Source organism: Cygnus atratus, chromosome 4 (assembly GCF_013377495.2).
Source record: "Cygnus atratus isolate AKBS03 ecotype Queensland, Australia chromosome 4, CAtr_DNAZoo_HiC_assembly, whole genome shotgun sequence".
Taxonomy (NCBI): domain Eukaryota; kingdom Metazoa; phylum Chordata; class Aves; order Anseriformes; family Anatidae; genus Cygnus; species Cygnus atratus.
The window spans coordinates 28555042-28577662 of record NC_066365.1 but is presented as its reverse complement, the minus strand read 5'-3'; the positions used below and the strand labels follow the sequence as shown (position 1 = coordinate 28577662).

At 37.9% G+C, this 22621-nt stretch overlaps 1 protein-coding gene across 1 annotated transcript; it reads left to right on the top strand.

The window, feature by feature from the left end:
* Positions 1-256: 256 nt before the first annotated feature.
* On the top strand, positions 257-1591 carry NPY5R (neuropeptide Y receptor Y5). The gene has a single exon (XM_035554423.2). It carries the CDS (start codon positions 257-259, stop codon positions 1589-1591), a length of 1335 nt encoding a protein of 444 aa, XP_035410316.1.
* Positions 1592-22621: the final 21030 nt, after the last annotated feature.

Genomic DNA, 22621 nt, shown 5'->3' with positions numbered 1-22621 from the left:
CTGTTATCGTCCAGTCTGAGCAGCCAGCTACCAGGCCCAGGTGTGCTGAATGCCACATGACAAAACCTACAAAACGAATTTGCATTAACCTGAAGTTACGCAGGATTTGCTTCACAGCAAACTGATACCACTATTAATTTATTTGCATTGAGGTGATACAAGGTAAAATTATGTTTCTTACAGTCTGCTTAACACCAGTATCATCTTTACTTCAGTTGGTAATTAATGCCTTTCTTGTTCTAAGCAGGACTGTAAAATGGATTTAGGATTCAAAGACCATAACAACAGGACACCCACCAAGAACGCTTCTGCTGCTACAAATAATTTTTCTGCCTGGAAAGACTACAGGAGCAGTGTCGATGACATACAGTACTTTCTCATTGGGCTATACACACTTATAAGCCTGGCTGGCTTTGTGGGAAACCTCCTTGTACTAATGGCTCTAACAAAACGCAAGCAGAAGACAATAATAAACATCCTCATCGGTAACTTGGCCTTCTCTGACATCTTAGTTGTGCTGTTTTGTTCTCCTTTCACGCTGACATCTGTCCTGCTTGACCAGTGGATGTTTGGCACTGTCATGTGCCACGTAATGCCCTTCCTCCAATGTGCATCCGTTCTAGTTTCAACTTTAATGTTAATATCCATTGCTGCAGTCAGATACCGTATGATAAAATATCCCCTTGCCAGCAATCTAACAGCAAAACAAGGCTATTTCTTAATAGTAATAATTTGGGCCTTCGGTTGTGCCATTTGCTCCCCTCTGCCAGTTTTCCACAAAATTGTGGACCTCAGCAAAACGCTGAATTTAGAGGCACTGGAAAACAGGCTCTTGTGTATTGAGTCATGGCCTTCTGACTCATACAGAATTGCCTTTACCCTATCCCTACTGTTCATGCAGTATATACTCCCCCTGGTGTGTTTAACTGCTAGTCACACCAGCGTCTGCAGGAGCGTAGGTGCCAGGCTGTCCAGCAAGGAAGACAAGTTCCAAGAAAACGAGATGATAAACCTCACGCTTCACCCATCTAAGAGTACGGGCACCCAGACACAGCCCTCCAGCCACACCAGGTGGAGCTGTGCCTTGGTCAGAAAGCACCACAGAAGATACAGCAAAAAGACTTCCAGCGTGATGCCAGCTATTTTAAGGCACCATCAGGATAATACTAATTTCAGAGACCTCCCAGAAACCTCTGGCACAGAAAAAAGCCAGCTCTCTTCCTCCAGTAAATTCATCCCAGGGGTACCTATCTGTTTTGAGATGAAACCAGAAGAAAACACAGAGATCCAGGACATGATTACGGTATCCCAATCCATCGTCAGAATTAAAACAAGATCTAGGAGAGTTTTTTGCAGACTGACAGTGCTAATCCTCGTTTTTGGTTTCAGTTGGATGCCTCTTCACCTTTTCCATGTTGTGACGGATTTTAATGCCACTCTCATTTCTAACAGACATTTTAAATTAGTATATTGCATATGTCATTTGCTGGGCATGATGTCCTGCTGCTTGAATCCCATCCTCTACGGGTTCCTTAACAACAGCATAAAAGCTGATTTAATGGCCCTTATTCCATGCTGCCAAATACCATGATTTTATGAGCCTCAAGATAAAATAAAATAAAACAAAGAAGTTTGTTTTTCAAGCATACTAATGTGAATAGCTGTACAAACTAAATTAGTGAAGTTTAATTAGTCTGACTTGGTTGTGATTAGTAGCATCTCATGTGAACAGGTAGTTCTAAGGCTGCATGTATTTCTTGCATTGGCCAGAAATATGTAAGTGTATTATAATATTCTGTTACTCATAGGAAATCATACTCAGTGTACAGAAACAGAATACAGTTTTCATTACCTGAAATATTGTCAATCTGTACTTTTAAAATATACAGAATGAGTCATAAATGTAAGACTAATCGGACTTATCAGTATTAACTATCATATATCAAACTACAATAAAATACATATCTTTTACTAAATTACTTGTTGAGACTACTTCAGTGCCAACTTTGACTGTTTTCTAAATTAATAGGAAGTCCATTTCTGGATGGGATCAGAAAAGTATTTTTCCTTCACTTTTTAACTCATATTTTGCAATACCTTTGCATAATCTTTTGCTTCTGGTTCCCAGGTTGTCTTGTTCCCAGGAATGGGTTTGTGAGTAGTTATTATTGTCAAGATTCTTTCCATCTGTACTGTTTACCCAGTACAACCCACTTCTGATTTCCTTAACCAATTTTTACTCCAGCTTCTCATTTTATGGAATTTTCAGCCAGGCCTGAACTTATCTATAGCTTTGCCTTTGTTCTTGCACTGATGGCTCTCCTGAATGTACAGCACATTTCCAATCAGGATAAGCCTTCATTATCTAAGAAACTGATAGCGGAAAGAAAAAGAAAACAGAAAGACAGCGGGATGTTTTTCTTTTGCCACAAAGCAAAAGCCGCACTTCACCATAGATGAACCACTTAATTTGGATCAACAGCTTTAAGATACACCTGCCCATGTGCACATGCCTATGTATGCTTTCAGCCCCTCCCTCACTTCTTTTTTTTAAACCAGACAGGTACTTTTTCTTCCACATTTAAATCACATGCATCTTCCCTAAGAAAGTCACATTCCGTTTCATAGCACAAATGGAAAAGATGTAAATATAGATTAGATAGCTATATCTACAGCTACAGATAGGTATAGATATTTTTTCCCCCTGGGTTACTCTAATTTAATAACCCACCTCTGCCCGCAGGGTTCAGTGAATGTACAAAGCCTCTACTCTGAATTTTATGCTGTAAAACTTCTCCCCAGGTGATTCTTTCTTTTTCTCCATTAAGATTCCCAGTCTGATAGGCTCTTTACATAGCCTTTCCAGTCTGAGAAATAAAGTTATTATTTTTATAAATGGGTGGATGGGAATGCTCATTGTGCAATTTTTGCCTTGGGATACTTCCCTTCCAGTTAGTCTTTAAAAGTGGAAGCAGTTCTTTTATTTGAAGGAACTGTAAAATTAGTTTTATTATAATGTTACAATTCTGAGACCTTTACTCCCCAAGCTACCATCTGGTAAGGAGTTTATTACATACTAGTTGGTAATATCATGGTTTCTATCATTAAGGTATTTCCCTGAAGTCTAGTTCCCAGTAACCCATTGTTCTTTGTTTTCACTGGTGATATACTTTAATAGTTTCTTACTGGACACTGACTATTTCATTTTGCAGATTATTACCTCCTAAAAACCTACAGCATGGCATTTTATAGAGTACAAACAGTACAGAATACGGGATATTGGAACAATATATTTTAAAATAGCTTTTAAAAAGTTTTAAATAGTTTAATTTGAAGATATTTATGGCTAGTCTTGGTGGATAAACTTAGGAAAAAAAAGAAACTAAATCCTCACCCAAAAAACAAGAACGTTTAAGTTACAGCAATTTATGGCCACTTTACATCTACACATTTTCATGTCATCGCAATATATTGTTTAACCTTATTTTTACCACGTGATGTAACCAAACAGTATAAAAGAATAGGAAGGCAGTCACATTATTTGAGTTTCAAATATTTCTTCCAGCTTTATTTATTTACTGTTAACCTTCCTTCCTACATGCTGTTTATATTCTATTTCTTCCTTTATATACTTTTACAATTTCAGCAATTTCTACCTCCTACACGTAGAACTGTTATTGAAATACAAAATAGCGGTTTATTCAGTAATGAATCTTTTCAGATCAAATTCAACTTCTACTGGGCATGACACACAGAAACATGCTAGCACATGAATAAGTCCTTTGTCTAGTTTCTGAGGCTCACAAAGATTAGGCTGCACACTGGTGATTTTATTGAGAGCACTGTCCATTTTTTTCCTGGATGGAGTTAATAACTATGCTCCCTACTATTTATACTGATCAAAGAACAACAAATTGTAGTTTGGCGATAGGGAATTAAATCAAGACAGCTAATGAACTTCTTCAGTCCTGTGCCATTTAAAAATCCATCTTCTCTTTCTTAAGATGATCAGTGGTGGGAGAATGTGCATTTTCTTCTTATTTACAGAACAATCATCAACATTATATTTGCACACCTCCAAAATGTCACCATCTTTCCTCTGAAATGTTAGTTAAAAATAAAATAACTTCTCCATCTTTCTTCAGCAGCCAGAATACCTCAGTCCCAGCAAGGAGTACTTAGGAAGCAGAGAGTAGCAGGAGCAAGTGAAATCATGCAGAAGGTAGTACCCAAAAGAGTAACTTCTATGAGTGGGAGAGAAACAACCAAACCATCCATTTAATGCTTTTCCAGTCTGGAATCTAAAGACAAAGAAAAAAATTCAGAACACCAGGATCCCCCAGCCCCACATTTGTTGAGTGGCCCCAATCAAGTTGAGCTGTAGCTCCTACATGCTTCACGTCCAACAGTGACTAGCAGCATGATGTCTCCCTCACGTACATCAAAATATTTTGGAAAGTTGCATCTCATCATAAATGCCATCTAATGGCATTGTATCATTCTGATACGTAGATAGACAGGTACATATACAGATATGTACAACTGCTAGAAAACAAAGCACATTAAAATGGATCTTCAGATAGCACATGTAATCCTTGGGCTTTAAGCCAGTTAAACTACTACAGAGTTACTACTAAGTTTAACTACTGTTACTTCTGTAACCAAAAATCTAAATAATGGTGACAGTAGAAGTTTGTACGTTAGCATCCACTAAATGCAGTCAGGAAATGCCAGTTGCAGAGCCATCTATCTGTTGGACTTAGAATAACGAAGGGATGTAACAATACAGGGATCCTTCCCTACTAATAAAAAAAAAAAAAGAGGGGGAGGAACCCTCAGAGACAGCTGATGATTACATATGATGGATGCTAAAACTCTTATGGCTTGACACACGAGGAATTTTTTTTTCAGTTCTACAAAATAATATCATTGACACAGCTGACATTTTGCAAATGTCAAAGAGTAAATGCTGTTAATGGCTGTCCTTTGCCCCTGTGTCAGTGATGAGGAAACAGGAGACCATTAGGATGTGCCCCTTGGCCAGGTCATTCCCAAGCCAGCAGTGCTAAGCATGCCGTGAGTATTTATTTAGGTTGTGGGGAAGAGACGAGCCTCTGTGGTCCTCCACAGTGCCATGGAAACAGTGGCAGAGACAAATGTACGCCTCCCATACATCTGCATGAGCTGTAATCACAGCAGGCAGTGCCAAATTCCTGCTCTTGGTCTGGCAGTTAAGAGCACCAACCCTGGGTACAGTGGTGACCACTGGAGAGCAAGCAGTGAGGAACAAGCAGGAGAGCAAAACCACATTGAGGCTGTATTCCCTGGGGGCTACAGCCTTTGTGGGCATGCAGCCCTGCTCCTGGGGCCTGGAAACTCTCAACACAAGATGTTTCTTTCTCAGCACTATGAACACTTGAGGAATTAAAAATAAATAAGTCGCTGGCATGAAGGTGTGGGAGAACCAAGAAGAGGAGCACAGTCTGGAAGAAAAGTCCCTGCTACCAGTCATGCTGAGGCAGGCACCAGATCTCCTTCTGAGAAATACAGGAGAGGTGGCACGGAAAACTTCCCTCAGCCCTAGTGTTTATTATAATTAATGCTACCTAAAGATTATTAATGGATAACAAAGCCCTTCTGTAGTCCATAGGGGTCAATCATCTATCATTGCACTTCGGGAAAAGCAAAAACAAAACAACAACAAAAAAGAAGAGTGGTTTCCTCACAGTAGTCCCAATCTCTGTCTGTGCAGCATACAGAATAAGTATCTGTTAACATCACAGACTCCAGAAAGACATCCATCATCAATGCTGCTGGGTCCAGGAATTCACCCCTTGATTTTGGTGAAAGCCAAATTATGCCTATACAATTTATAATAAAAACTCCTAGTCATAAAATATATTAATTGGTCTGGAAGCCAAGAACTTTTAAGCTTGAAAACTGCCTTAGTACTGTGACAGGATTCTGATCCAAAGAAAACCTCTGCTTTTTCCCCCACATGACCAAAATAGTTGTTTAAAAACATGATTCTCATGGATAACCTTGATAAGGAGTATTAGGCAAATTTTGGAATAATGGTTTACATCTGATCTGAGATCAGATTTCTTGTTCTTCCATTTAATATATTTTTATATACTTCTAAATCAAAAGTAAGAGCTGAATAATGAGTATGTGTACACGTCCTTACTCCTCTCAAAACGTTTCTTTAAAGCAGAAGCATTTTCTTTCCAACCATTTGATAAGGATATTTTACCTGTGATCACTCATAAAGCACCATTCTGTGCTATTAAGACACAATTTGTGTCATCATACTGTGGTTCGATGTTATCCACATCAGTAAGTCTTACCACACCACCTGATTTTAAAACTCTGAAAGCTCAGAGAAAATAGCAACATCTGCTGTACTCCAGAGGTTACCATGATCTGGCCTCATCACTAAGCTTTGTTGCATGATATATACTAAGAATAGCTTAATACAGTATGTTCTTGGAAGAAATAGGCAGTGATTTTGACACAAACTTTGTAAAAAATATTACCTCCCCCAGAAATAATATTACTACAGAAAGGAAGATGTGTTCACAGTGCTTTCCAAACAGCTGAGATGTGCATTAGTAGTACAACTAGCATCACTGATGTAAATATTGTATAACTAAACAAGAATCTTATTAATCATCTTTGCTTTTGAAGAGAAAATATTCCAAACTATTTGAAAGTTATGATTTTTTTTCGTTACATACTAATATTAGGAAGTACGGGGGGGGGGGGTGAAGAGATAACATTGTCACAATTCAAATTCGGTTCTTTTGAACAAATATGAACACTTCATTTTGCCCTTGTAGTCACATTCTTAAGATGATCCATTTAATAATGGGGCTTAAAAATAATCCTCTGGGAAATTAGCAGAATGGTGATTTGACATTCAAGACTGAAGTCGGCTGGCTCTGCTCATACATCCAGTTAAACAAATGTTTGCTTTGTCTTCGCAGGAGAATGATCATGTCTATATTACTTGAAAGCCACAATAGCTGGACACTTTTAAGCAGAAAACATTTATTCCTATCCCTGCGAACAAAGCAATGTACAAAAGGATTTTTAAGGCCACTTCTGGTGCAAAATTTAATCAGAGGAGTAACTTGGTGATGGACAAACAGTTTTATAATTATCTCTTCAGACTCTCTAGGAACCAAAAAGACACAAACCTTATTTGATGACAGACCAAAACAGACCATAATTATAATTTTAGTTTTACCTATATATCTGCATTTCTTCTGGTACGGAAAGAAAAATTAGCTAGGCAAGGAGATAATAAAAACATCCCTGCAACAAGTAACCTTGGTAGTTTATATCCAGATTTACCTGTAAGTGAGATGATATTGTTACTGTTTTAACTGCTAGTAATTCCCCTGGCTTTATGACAACCTCCACCAAATTAGGATTCATTTAGTATTCATAAGGATTTTGGCCTCTTGGCCTGAGGATTAAAAAAGCTGCACAAGAGATCAGCATGCAATCTAAACCTTTACTTTCTGCTGATTTTGTTTTTTTTTTGTGGTGTTAGCACAACTGTGAAAAGTGCAAGCTGTTCGCTTCAGGAAAATTAAACTCATTTTTATGTTACTACTGGGACCCAATACAGGAGAAACAATTACATATTTTTTTAAGACTTGGTCAGTTCCAACACACATCCCATACAGGTAATTGTTTCAAGCCTTGATGATACATTCTCTCAATTAATATCCTTAGGTGTTAAAGTACATTTCAGATAGCACAGCCTCATCTGGTCCTCACTGCAAATCATGACAGGCGAAGTTCAGAGATCTATTCCTACTGCAGAACTGAAGTGCAATATACTCTACTTGAGACCACTTTGTAAGATCATTTGGTGAGTGAAGACCATTCAGGATGCAGTTGATCTCTACTGGTTTTGTGGGAGTCCATTATGCAGGAAACCTGCTCTGAGGCCATTTGTCACACAAATTGTTAGTTCCCATGAGCTCTCTGGGCACAGAACTCACACCTTCCCCTGGCACATCATCACACCTGCAGTCAGCAGGGGCCCTTAAGTGCTACTCCTTTCACAGAAGAGAGGAGATGGCTGGAAAAGCAGTGAAAACTGTGAACCCTCCGGTACTTGTTTTCCCTCTTCAGCTGAAAACCGGAGATGTCCTAGGAAGCTGTAGAAGACATCTGTGTGAGACTTTTTGGAAGGGAAATGCGAATCACATCCCAGAGAAGAAATCTACTAGTGCAGGACTAGCTCATTAATCCAATACACCCAGGACCCTATGGCCTTACTAATACTAAGTCCAAAAAATGTAGAAAGTTGGGTATGCGGTTTTGCTGATTTTCTTCTATTACGGTAAATCCATTTTAACTATTCAAGGTAGAGTTTGCTATGTCCTCTGACCCAAGCAACTTCACGTTGCAATACAGCTCCAACACCAAACTACTCTTTGCTATAAAAATATTCCCTCCATTTTTGTTGGCATATTACATAACAATACTATGATAACACAATAGGTCTGGTCCCGATAAAAGATTTTGTTGAATTACTAATACAGAAAATAATAAATGAGAGTCAAACTAGAAAAAAGGCAGCACATCTGTCAAAATGAAAGGAATTAAATCAAGGTACCCCTTACAAGCTATGGGAACACTGTAGCATATTTAAAAGACACTTGATCAAATGCATGAAAAGTAAACGTGTTTTTCCATAGTTTAGCAACTGTTTTTGCTGAACTAGAACTTCTGACTTGTCCCTTGAATTATGAATGTCTATGAAAGACATGACTATATTAAGAATTTTATTATCAACAACAACAAAAAAACAGGGTAGAAAAAGCTTTTGTTTAAAGATCAAACCATAAATTAATTATGGCTTATTTCCTTTGCTTATATTACTGACTGCATGCACTGCAATAAACTGATTTCTACTTTCCATGCGTGAAGTTCACAGGATAATGCTCACAGCAGACAGCAAGCAGAACTAAACCTGTAATTTACAATGATAAACAAGAACTAAAAGGCAAAGTTCATTTAATCATCATTAGAAACACAAATGCCCTTGCTTTCATTTGTTTAAAGCAGAAATGAATACAGCATCTGTTACACGATTTGTGCAATAGCATTCATAAAAAAAAAAAAAAAAGATTTTATTTATTTTAAAGAAATTAGAGGTGTAATAAGAGATGGTATAGCCTAGTTGATTCTGTTTGTATCCTAACATAAATTTATCTTTATGATACATGAGACAGAGCAAAAAGGGTTAAACAGTATGCAAAAAATCCTGTTTCTTATCTGAACTGTGAATTTCTGTTCGTGTTCCTATACTCCCTTAACAGTGATTAAAGCATAATAAGCACCCCGAAATGAAGGTACATCATAAGTCTCAGGAATTTCCTTCACAAAGTCAAGCACTGTAGTGTTACTCTGCATGTTGGTGGTCATGCTGTTTACAAAGATGATTTCTATAATACTATTCAAATGTTGTTCAGCAATATTTAACAGGAAAAAATCGAGCCAAGTTGCAACAGCATTCTTAATGTTTCCTTTTTTTTTTTTTTTTTTTTTTAAAGTTTTCCATTTATGCTAAGCATAGCACATAAGAGAACATGACCTGATTTACAGATCTTGCATGAATTTTTCCCTAGCTATGCCTTCGGAGCTCCAAGCTGCCAGCTTCAGTAACAGCAGCAGGCTGCGGGAGACCTCTGCTGGTGAATGCAATTTATCGCCCTGCAGCTGCTGCTTGTGGACCAGATATGGATGTTTCCCAGCTGTGAAAAAAGATAGTGTTTGGAGCTTTTAACGTTATTTCCCCTACGAATGTACTCGTACTTTTTATTTATTAATACCTTTTTAAGTTAAGAAAAAAAAAGTTCAATTTTTCAAATATCACCTTACAAAGTAAAACAGAAAGTCAAGAAAACTACCTCTTGAAAAACTGCCAATAAATACAACCTTCAAAATGCAGTCATGCCTGTGTAAATTTTGCACAGCTAAAATCAGCATTCTCCTGGAAATATTGCAGTATTTAAGATGAAGCTGCTTTACAGATTTGTTTGTTTGAGATAGGTACTGACAAGGCGACACCCACACAGATATTCACCTATTCACCAGGCAGGGGATGAGTGGCCTGGAAATCCTGCCATATCCAAGCAGTGCCCTGGGACAGCCTAGGCATAGAAGCAAAGTGGAAGGGCTTCCCCAGGAGCATCTGGTAAAAGATTTATTCTTTGGGGCAAATCAGTGGAAGCACCAGCTTGTCTAAATTGCAGGTTAAAAAAAAAAAAAAAACATAATCTGACTCTAATCCTTAGCTACTCTACTTCAATAAGCTAGTGACTGCTGAGGAGTGTCATTTTGATTATTCTTAATCAGTTAAGGTGTGGCAAATACAATCAAGAAAGTGCCATGCAGTCCTTTAAATTAACGGTATGCTTTCATCTACAGCTGCATGAATCATTCTGATCACCTGTACTTACATAGAGTAGAACAGAATATATTCAAAGAATCAGATGATTTCCAGCTGATAAACACATTACTTGCAAAAAGATACGCTGGTGAACTTCATAAGAAGATGGCTTTAATGAAAAAGTAATAGAAATCCCTATTAATCCTTTTGAATGGCTACTGAAGAAATGGGCTCTCAGATGAACTAAAACGGCAGATTGTAAAAGGACATTATTAACACAAGACATAACTAATCCATAAATTTGTTGTCAAAGGTATTGCAAAGGCCAAAGTCGTGTCAAAGTTTACGTGATTAACAACAGCATAATCAGCAATGATACAACAACACCTTCCTACACCTGCTAAGAGATAAAATAACTTCATCATGAGACCATGTGTAAATTAGTTTAAAAAACAGATTTTGGAATGGAATAGTCTCAGGTTGCCACTGGCAAGGCCCTGAGCCACACCAGCTGCTGGTCAGATCTATCTAGAAATGCCTATAAATTTCCATCCCAAAAGTTGAAGTTTTAAACCAATGAATCTTTAAAAAAAAATAACATTGCTAGTTCTTTTTAATATAATGCTTGCAGAAAGCTAATGACAAATGATCAAAAGAAAAACTTTTAAATCACCATTAAAATCTTTAATTGTAATTCAGTTAGTATAAATGAATTCCCCATGTTTTTAGCAGTTCAGATTCTCTAAACAATTGAGGACACTGCCATAAACAAACAGCTATGCTGCTCATGATACCTGCTTAGCAAGTTTAGCCAGTGATTTAAACTAAACACACTAGAACTAAAATAATTACAGTTCTAGAGTAACATGGGGTACACGTGTTTGCAAGGAAGGGTACATCATTAACAGTTTCTTTATCTTGTAAAACAGTATAATTTGATTTCAACACAATTGTCTAAAAGAACTTTTAGTAAAAGATTTTTGTGTTTATCATATAGGCGGTTCTGAATTAAACTGAGGTATTGTCAATAGGTAAACATCAAGCATTTGAAGTCTGCTGTCCACTAATTCTGTTTTAGTAGTAGTTAGGCACTGTGATCCACTGACTTTCAAGCAGCAGTAATATGAAGAGGTCCCTTGGATAGTTTTAGATCTGTCTAGTTCTAGATCTGTCACTACTGCTAAAAAAATCATAAATACCTTACAGCTACATAACAGTAGATAGGGGGAAAAAAAAAAAAAACACCTTATCAAAGATCCAGGTAAAAACCTATTTGTGAAAGTTCACACAGCAGCAATCAACTGTGAATGAGAAAAGACAGCTCAATTTTCCTATAAAAATTGTGTCATTACAGAAGAACAATAGCACAAACAAAAAGAAAACTGTTTCCCAAAGAGTAAGCCTCATGCAGCAGGTAACATTTTTTTTCATATCAATACTCCCATTTCTTAAAGGACAAGTGTTTCACATCAGCTCTTCCAATTATAGTACCCCAGTGAGAATCGTCAAGTAATTTCAGAGAGTGCCTTCCCACTCCCCTGACTAAAATGCACCCACCCAGCTGGCAAAGCTTCTGGGTAGCTCACTAAATTGCTCAGCAGAGCATGAGGACCAAACTGAGGCAAGTCACATTGGGCGTGAAAACGCCTTTTACTTTAAAAAGTTATCATGGTGGTTTTTCCTTAGGGACACAAAGAAACAATACAGCTCTCCTAGCTCCTTGCACTCATTAGCATGTTGTAGTGCTAATTGTGACTCAGCCCACTCTCTCTCTCTTTTACTTCCATGAGTATTCAGATTGCATAGGGCCTCGCTACCCCCCTCTCACCTTGCTACTTACACTAGCATTCATTTTAAAACTCTGCTTTATTTTGGAGTTGTAGGTTTCCACTATACCCACTGTGAGAAGAACTTTTGCCAAATTCTAAAGTTCCTTAAAGCCTGTAGTTATTAGTTCCTGAAAATTTCATCCTGAAAGGTAATTCTCTGCTCATAGCATTCATTAAAACATTGCTTTTAAAGTACCTTCTCTTGCTGGATTCTTAGGAAGCACTTCTTTAGTTCTGCTGTTGCAATAGTGGATGGCATTATCTCTTGATAAATGGGTTATTATTTGAAGTGGCAGATGAACTGGAAAAAAGAAACAATATTACAGTGAAAGTGGCAAATACCCATCAAGTATAAAACCACTCTTTTTTTTCTCAGACTTTTATAAAAAGGAAACTAAATCCTCTGATAGAAATTGTCACATTTAAGAGCAGATTTTTTCTGAAAAGGAACACTTATCTGACAAGGATGGTAAAACCAAACCTTTCCCAAATAATATTTTTGTACTATAAGATTTAAACAGCAAAAAATGCAAAACCAATAAATTACTAGGCAATTATAAAGCCTGCATGAAATTATGTGAAACATTATGGAAAATACCCTATAAGAAGATAATTGTATGTCTTCTCTCTGTTTGAACCAAAACACCTGCAACGGCTTTATGCAGATTTTACTACCAGCAGGAACTACTGAAATCAACTGATAAGTTGTCCCCACAGGGCTTCAACAGACAAAACAAAAGCTGAACAACCTCCCCCTCTTGCTCCCCCCACCAAAAGTTAAAAAATAAATAAAATAAAATGAGGCAACCTCCTTTTCTTTCAAGTCAAGCATTAGCCTGGTGTTTATAAAGGGTACTCTTCACAAAAACAAAAATCCTGTCTGCACTGAGCTCCTTCCAACAGCCTGCCTGCAAAGTGAGATGGCATCACTGTTTCCTAAGAAGTCTCCGTGTCCATTACCTATAAAATATTCCCCTCAGTGTATGCATAGTTCCTCCTGTAATATAGGTGAAATCCAGCTATCACTATGCGCCTGTGAACAAACCACAGAGAAGGCCTCTCTGCAGGCTTTTTGCTGGGATGTTGTGACATTTCAAAAAGAGCAGCCACAGAAAAATCACCAAATCGAGAAGTCATTCTGCTTACATGTGTATAACACGCAGTAACAACCTCCACACTTAATCATTTGTGTCTTCTGTATTTACTAGTCATGGGATAAACACAAATTTATATTTAGCAGGTGGTAAGTTAGGAGCAGCAGACTACAGGTAAAAATAAGGTCGAGTGGAGCATCTGAAAAATAAACCTATTTGTAAAGAATCTGTGGTTAATAGTTCTGCAGTATTGTCCAAAATTTCTTGGTAGCAGTAAAATAAATTCTGATACTTCTTAAGTGAACAGAGAGTACAGAGAAGAGGTATCTCCAGCCCAATGCTAATAAATATTTGCTCTGACTCCAGTGGTGAGCCATCAGTGGATGGACCACCTAACACATGTACCCACAATGGAGTGTCAGGAAAAGTTCTGCGTTCCACCACTGTGCTGGTCCTGAGCAAGAGACCTCTGTAGTAAAGACTACTGTAGTAAAGACTAGATAAACAGAGGTAGTCCATCCAGCAGCCTCACCAAGCACAGGCCAGCATAGACTTCAGGTTGTGGTGTGCTGCATGAAACCCTTGGCCACAGGATGAACTCAGCTAACTCCTTGTAACAGAGCAGCCTGCAGGAGCTCCCACTGGGTACTGGCGATTAGGCCACCTGCCTGGCCTTGCCTTTATCATAGAACAGAACTACAGAATATCCCGAGTTGGAAGGGACCCACAAGGATCATTGAGCCCCACTCCTGGCTCCACACAGGACCACACAAAAATCAGACCATATGTCTGAGAACATTGTCCAAATGCTTCTTGAACTCTGTCAGGCTCTCTGTGCAGAACCTTTTCCTCACACCCAGCCTGACCCTCCCCTGTCCCAGCTCCATGCCGTTCCCTCGGGTCCTGTCGCTGTCCCCAGAGAGCAGAGCTCAGCGCCTGCCCCTCCGCTCCCCTCCTGAGGGAGCTGAAGGCCGCCATGAGGCCTCCCCTCAGTCTGCTCTGCTCTGTGCTGAACAAACCAAGGGACCTCAGCCACTCCTCATACATCTTCTCCTCTAGACCCTTCGCCATCTTTATAGCCTTCCTTTGGACACTCTTTAATAGTTTTATGTCCTTCTTATACTGTGATGCCCAAACCTGCACACATTGCTCGACATGAGGCTGGACCAACTCAGAGCAGAGCAGGACAATCCCTTCTCTCAACCAGCTAGCAGTGCTGAGCTTGATGCACCCCAGGGTACAGTTGGCCCTTCTGGCTGCCAGGGCACACTGCTGGCTCATATTTAGCTTGCCATTGACCAAAACCCCCAGACCACTTTCCACTAGGCTGCTCTCCAGCCTCTCATCCCCCAACCTGTACATTAGATTGCTCCATCCCAGATGCAGAATTTCAAATTGTTTAATTTCATGCATTCGGTAATTGCCCAGCCCTCTGATTTGTCAAGATTTCTCTGGAAGGCCTCTCTACCCTTGAGAGAGTTGACAGCTCCTCCTAAATTAGTGTCATCTGCAAATTTACTTAGTATGCATTTGAGTCCTGTATCCAGATCATTTATAAAAACATTGAAGAGAACTGGCCCTAAACTGGCCCCAAAAGTTTATCTGAAAGTGCAGCAAGACATTACCATGTGAACATCCTCTAGGAATACAGTTGTTGTCCTGTGGGAAAATTTTACGTTAGCTCGAATGACCGAAAGGGAGAGCTTCTCTCCATGGACAGGATCACCATGTACAGGCACAGCATGCCATGAGAAAATCCATTCAGGTCCTATCCCATGCTGGACAAATGCAGAGTGTCCAGCATCTGAAGGGATGTGAAATTCATTCACTATCTGAATTTCTCTTCTTATTCTGCCTCACACCAGCAGTTACCTTATGAAGCCATTTGTTGCAATTACCCAGCAGATAGTAGATGTAAAGAAAAAAAACCTGCTGAGATGAACTGGTGGCCAGCAGCTGAAAAGGAAAGGAGATTAACTTCTAAATGCATACAGCAGGGCATAACATTGAAGCATAAGTAAGCAAAGGAATGTTCTTCTGAACACACTCAAATTCTATTGTGCTGTAATTTTTTATTATTATTATTTTTTAAGAGCATTAGAGGTTAATTTAGCTCCTTAATTCCACGTGATGCCATGCAGTAAAGCTGTATCTCCCTGCTCTGGCACTGTTTCACTATAAACTAATTGAGACTGCAGTATGGCACATGTCTTTTTGATATCCTTCCAATTTCCTCTGGGAAATTAAAGAAAAATACATTTAAAAGAAAATCAGGAGGAGATGAACTGCTTTTTCTTCTCATTTTTGCGGCACCAAACTTCCAGTCTGACTAATTGATCTGTTTTGCTTCTTCACTTACAAAAGTGAAATTTTTTCCAGAAGGTTGCTCCAGAGGAATAGCTGCCTGTAAACCAAAGGAGGGAAATCAGCCAAAGTGACAGTCTTTATCTATCAGGAAAAAGATAAGTGAGAAATTCAAATTCATCTATTTGCATCTACATTTTCCCACACATTTCATAATAACACCAAGTAATTCATGTCAGTTGAATAGTTTATACAATTATACCTAAGTAGACAAAGAACAGTGTGCTGTCAAACTGCTAGTTGTGGTTGTTTTTGTGAAAAAACACCTAGAGTTGTACAGTTAATGTGTTTCATGACAAACTTCATGTTTGGGAGACCTTACGACACACAGGTTCCTTTCAATCAGATTTCACAATAAATGCTTCTCATTTTCAGGAGCTCTGAATTTTATTCTGAATATATATTAACTGACTGTGTGAATACTTGATCTAAGACTCCTGTGTCTGATTCATTCTCAGTAAAGCCAAGAAAACAATGCCCAACATCATGAAGTACTTCAGGGTTTCTGAAGGACAACAGGAGAATGAGGTGGTTAAATAGCTCAGTTGTTGAACAGTGGACAGAACACCATGAACAGAGACAACACCCTGCTGAATTTTAAGGCCAACAAAGTTTCCAGACAGACTTGTGCTGCAGCTTGAACTTAGGCAATTTTGATGCATAATACTTCAGTTAGATTTATGGGAGTCAGGGATACATTTGTTTGCAATGCAGGGAAAATACGCTACCATTTGGTTTATCATTTAATAAAGCTGATACAAAAGTATGTACAGTTTGGAGTTCTGTGGTTTTCAGCGCTCTTGGTATGTTAGGAACCAGATAGGCAATGTGTTTTCAAGTAAGTGTTTACTGTAAACAAGTAACAAATTTCAGTTACTTACACACTCTACTCTTCAGATTTAAAACAGACTACAGTGCACCATCTTATGGGGCAGTAAGATTTCCTAATGGGATAAACTTAAGCCTTTCAGTTTTCCCCAGGACTCTACTTCATTGCTATAAGGCAGCTCTTTATTAGCCATGCTAAACAATTCTCTGTGATCTGAATACCAAGAAGCTGCTGTGCTTGAGCAGGTCTTAAATGATAGGAGATAAATATGGAAGGGAGTGGGATGCTTGCATGGAAAAGTATATGAATTATGCCCAAGATTCAGTGCTACCTAACAGCTTGTAGCCTCCAGTTGTATCACACCTCAGTATACTAGCTGCTATAATGCAGCAATTGTTAGTAACGTTTTACATAGCCCCAAAGGACACCATTAAATTCTACGCTTTTACATTTACAGCTGGAAACAACGACTTGCCGAAGTTGTTTTGTATTTCTAGACACACATGCACCTGTTGTATTGTTTCAGTTAATGCCACTGAGGTTTTAGTTGTTTCTTCTCCTTGATTATCCTTCTCTCTCCTACCATCCAAGAACAAAAGACAAGGTAGAGAAACTAGTAAAATGAAATTGGAATTATATTCCCCACAGGAAATACTGTTGCTAGTAGCTGTCTTTTAGGTTTAAATTCCCAAGCCATTCTGAACTACTACAAAGTACAAACATTATTTGGTTATTTCTGTACAGCTTTATGTAGCAATACTTAATTTTAAAAATAATGGGGCTTTTCCCTTTGCTCTAGCCAAAGCAGTAGGATTATGTTTTTTATGCATGTCATATTACAAGATAAGTAACGAAGACTTGAATCCTCAGGAGTTATAACTTGACTTACTGGCTTCAATGACTGTTTTCCCTAAAGAAAGAAATGTACCATTAAATCATATTCCAGCTTCACAGCAGTGCCAGTTTTTAAAAGCTCAGGATCTGGCTGGGAAGTTTTTAGGAACAGAGACTTTTTGTTGCAATGTTTTACCTTTTTGTCACCAATGTCAAACCAAGAACTTTCAGGTTCCTGGCTTAGTCATGCAGATGACAATCAGGATAATGAAAAAGTCAATACTGATGTGAAAGTTTGTGCCTCAGCTTTCAACCTTGTGGGCCATTTAGCCAGAAAACATACATCATGCAACCTTTTGCTTGGAACAGAAGGAAATGAATTCTAGAAGCAAGACTACTCATGGACACTATAACAGATACTCTAGGGCAGGGGCCACAGTTTTGCCAGAGGCCCTACAAAATAGCTTCCAAGAGTCTGCAGCAGTGAGCAAGGGGACTCAGAGTCCTAATCTGAGCAATAAGCATCAGAGCCTGATTTTCTAGAATTGATTATTATGTAAAGATCTTCTACGGATGGCAGTTAAAATTATTTTAAGAACAGGTTTGCAAATGATGTACTTTATTTGGGCAAGAGGTTTGTTTCCAGTTCTTATTCCAAAAAGTTTTTTAGTTTAAAATTCAGAATTTCACAGGGAAGAGAACTATTGAAATGATAAATAGCAACATCATGGATCAGAGGTATAACATATCAGGCATATCAGTTTATACAGCTATCTTGTGGAAATGTTTTTACTCAAATTTTCCTGATTTAAAAACTATTGGTTACACAACAGGTTTAACTTCAGTGAGCTTTCCTCTTCAAAGTCATTCTTGCCATATAAAAAGTATGGTAGCAACGGCACAGAGGATGTCAGCAAATTTGCTCTAAGTGTCAGGTCATAGCTGAGGGGGGAAATTGCCTTTGGTTGATGGGTGCAGTTATACCACTGCAGAGCCGCTTTGGAACAGCTCTGAACATGGAGGCAGAGTTTTCCCAGAATTTCATTAACTTCACTCGGTGTCGTTAACCTACCCAGAGCTCAACGAAGAACTTGCCTTTAGGCAGTTTTAGTTTCATATAACACAAGTGCATTACACAGCAGTCATTATGTTACACAATGATCCCTCAAACTAATTGCATCCAGTAACGATTTAGAACACAGTAACTGTTAAGTTTGTGCTCCCAGTGTTGTAGATTGTAGAATTGGTGGGGAAGTGTGTTTAATTCACAGACTGATATACACCTATATATGTCTGTTTATCTAGGGTAAAATTGGCAAGTTTTTCATGATGACTAATACAGTCACTATGCTCTTAGAAGAAGCATAACTTGCCTCCTCTAATATCGATGCCACAATTTCCTAATTTATCTTGTGTAGTTCAGAACATAACATCCTATCCTTTGGAACGCCCATCTATATTTTCTTCCACACAGGGTAATGTGCATGGCATGTTCCTGATGCTGAGCATATACACAAAAATGAGTCCCACAAAATTATGTTTGCTGAACCATGTCACTTTTTTTTGGGGGGTGGGGAGAGGTTACGTTATTAATAAGGATTGATAAAACTAGTCACCCACTTTCCTGAGTGAAGATCTGCTATCAAGACAAGTATCGCCATTAAGAAGGGTAAGGCTTTATTAAGGAATAAACACGCTGATAGATATGGTACCCATGGGTCTTGCTACATCTCAATCTAAGTGATTTTAGAGAATAGTTTTTGACAATTTGCAGAGGGTGAAATGATTCGGTCTCTGGAAATTAGAGATTCTAAAGTCTTAAAACAATCCAAGCTCTTCATTACCTTCCTCTTCTTTTACAAGGTTAATTCCTTTAAACAGACACTAATGAAATCACAGACAAAATAGAGCACACGAAAGGACTACAGAGATAATCAGAGGAATTATTAGAAAGGTGGAAGGTTTACAAGGAAAACTTATGTCTAATAAGGTAAGCTAGGAACTCAGCTAAATCAGTCAAACAATTTTAAAGGATTTAGCTTGCGATATATGCATATAGTGATGAGCCTGAACATGTTTACCTAGACTATTCCAAGATCACTCTTGCAGTTTGAAACTCAAAAGTAAGCCGAATATCTAATGAAAAAGAAACACTGTAGGACAGGTGCACACTTACTGTAATATGGTATAATGCTGTAGAAGTTATTGGAATTATGTGATTTTAAACTGGAAATGTCAGAGATTTGCATATATGTACATTTTAGCTATGCAAAATGCTGTGCCAACCTTTGACTGCAGCAAAGAGAGTCTATTCTAAGCTTTAAAAAAAATAGAAAAATATATTAGCACGAACAACAAAATCAGAAATTTCTTGTAGCCTCACAGTTACCTGGCACCCCAAGAAGCACACTCAAGGAGCTGGTGAGAGCCTCCTAAAATCTGAGAAATGACACTTGTTTCCATGAATCTCAGACAAAATAGAATTGCCAGAGTCACCTCATCTAAAATATTATACAGTATGTTCATATAATAGCCTCAATTGCTGCAGCTACAGTACCTGAAGTGAAGGGGATTGAAAGGGACAGGAAGGAAAGAGACCACTCAAAACCAACAACAGATATGGCTAAGTAATTACTGCCACTCAAACTTCAATGGCATACAGAACATTGAGATCTCAAACATTTCAGGGTTTTTCTGTCTCCCACAGAAATACAAAATTACTAGGCTAACTCAGTAACCATTGTCAAAGATTTTTTTCTTAGGTTTCCATTCTTATTGCATGTACAGTGAAAATATCCTGATATATCCAGAAAAGGTCTGACAAGTTTATTGGACTGTAGATTCAATTCACTATGGAAAAAAAAATTACAGTATCTTAAGTCTGTCTTTATTATCTTAATAAAATTAAGTCATTATATTGTGAATTTGGGTTGCAACTTCACAAAAAGGTACATTTTAATAGTTCTAAGGAGAAATTCATCAGATCAGTGCTGGAGAGAAGCTAGAGAGAGTCGGAAGTTGTCCATGCTCTAAACTACAGGCAAGTTGCCCAGATATATCTGCTCAAATATTGGCCTATCATTTGAATTGAGCATTAGTCATTGGGCATACCAAGGGCCCATTGGGAACTGAGTTCAGAGAATTGAATATATATGAATATGGATATTTAAATATGCAGTTGCAGTGTGACAGGAACTTGGTCCTGAAGGGAGTCTGCAAAACTATGTATCTAAGGGATCTACTACACGTGATTTGATTTTCTTTGCTGAAGATGCCATGTTATATGGTGGCAGCATGTTATACTACTACTCTATAGTCTCATTTCAGATTTTTTTCCACTAGGAAAGTTTTAAACTTCAGTGCCTCTATGCCCAACATCTTGAAACTTGAAACCTTCAGAGTATGCTACATGGCAGCCGCATTATTAGAGACTTTCCAAACACATGGAACAACTTGTCAATTTGAATCATTTCTGTTTTACCATGTATTATTTTTTTTGGTTGTGGTGGAAGTATGGAGGAAGGGAAAGGAAAAGAGGAAACAGATGAGATAGAAGAGGATGGTTTTACAAGACACTGTAGGTTACTTGCTAAAAAATGGTATGATTTTTGCTTTTTTATTATTATTTTTAATATCCTAAATCCTATTTAGAATTTTAAAATATCTTTAAGCATATAGTACACCAGACAGACACTTTGTTAAGCAAACAAAGTTGCAAGAGCCCTAATTTTAAAGGTTAAAGGGACTGATAAAATGATTGACTATGCCAGGTAATTACATTAGCCTAGGAGGCTCTGTCTAAATGAATAAGCAGTCTTCTGCTTCTCTGATTAGTGACAGGAATCCGTTAGGAAGAGCTTGAGTATAATTAGGATGGAGAGAGGGAAAAAAAAAGTAACAGCATTTAGAAAAAGCAGGAAATGCAGAAATAGCTAGCATGAAACATAATTAAAGGAGCATATTAGGTGTTCTTAATAGTTTCTTGTGCAGTATAGTTTAGAAATAGTTGTAAGCCAGGAAGGAAAGAGTAAGTTATATGAATTGGTACTCCTGTCTTACCTTTTCTCAGTTTATCAGCATAGAAATTAAGATATCAGTGGAAAATCCATCAGAATCAATGACAGAAGTAAAATTAAATCTGCTAAATATAAGCACACAATTTAAAGAAATGAAGAACACAAGTTTCAAAACACAGCCCTCTTGCCTTCATTTAAAGCTCTGTTGAGTCTTAAAGTCAAATTTCTAGAAATACTGTTTCAGTTACGGAGACAAACATTCACAGTCGGTGAAATGCAGACTTAAAAATGACATGGGATTAATAAATATTTAATTTAGAAGCATTAACCTGGCTAAATTAAAAGAAAATGGCATTACATTTATGAAATCAGGATACAGCAAATATTAGGGTATGTCTTTCAACCAGAGAATGCATCCTCAGATTTGCTTCAGCTCAGTCACTGAACTGTGGCAATGCTGAGTTCAGTGATAGCTAATTTATTCTCCAAAGAGTAGATTTAAGGATAAATCAGGTTATGTGTCATTTTCAGTGCCTTCCTCATTGTTACTTGATTTATTTTTATTTAAACAATACCATACCGGTTTCATTCATACCTGCACTGCTGCGAACAGAGCTCAGCTCTCCATATGTAGAAGGAAATTGGCACTTCTAAGAGCATATCATTTGGCAGGGACTTGCCAATAAGTAAGCGTTAAGTGAAACAACAGAAGCAGCAACAACAAAAACCCAAATTTTGAAGTTAGTGGCGTATTGACTATTATGTCTACCATCATGAGACCATGCCTTTCATTCATCGAGGGGTAACAGCACACATGAAAATCACAAATGTAAGACATTAGCAAAAAAAACAACCAACCAAAAAAAACCAAACCACAAAATAACTAATCATGATTTTGTAATTGTCTGTTTTATTGCTTAGTCTTACAATTATATACTTATATTACATTATATACTGTACTTATATACTATATTACATTATATAACATGGCATATAATCAAGAAACTCTACATGTGCCTCGTCACCAAAAATCTACTACAGATACATTTCAGATGAAGAGGGATGCTGTCAATCTATTTCTGACTGCTAGCTCTTCCCTCACGATGAAGTTCCCCCTGCCCATTACTTTTTCCTCTCTTCCAAACCCAGCTGTTAATTACTTTAACCTTTAGTTGATTCCCTTGAACTCATGAAGTTTGCATTTTATTAACACTAAGCTAAGTGCAGTTTTAACTTTCCTC

Excerpts from the sequence above, each read along its gene's own strand:
- NPY5R (XM_035554423.2), top strand. The coding sequence starts at position 257 with ATGGATTTAGGATTCAAAGACCATAACAACAGGACACCCACCAAGAAC.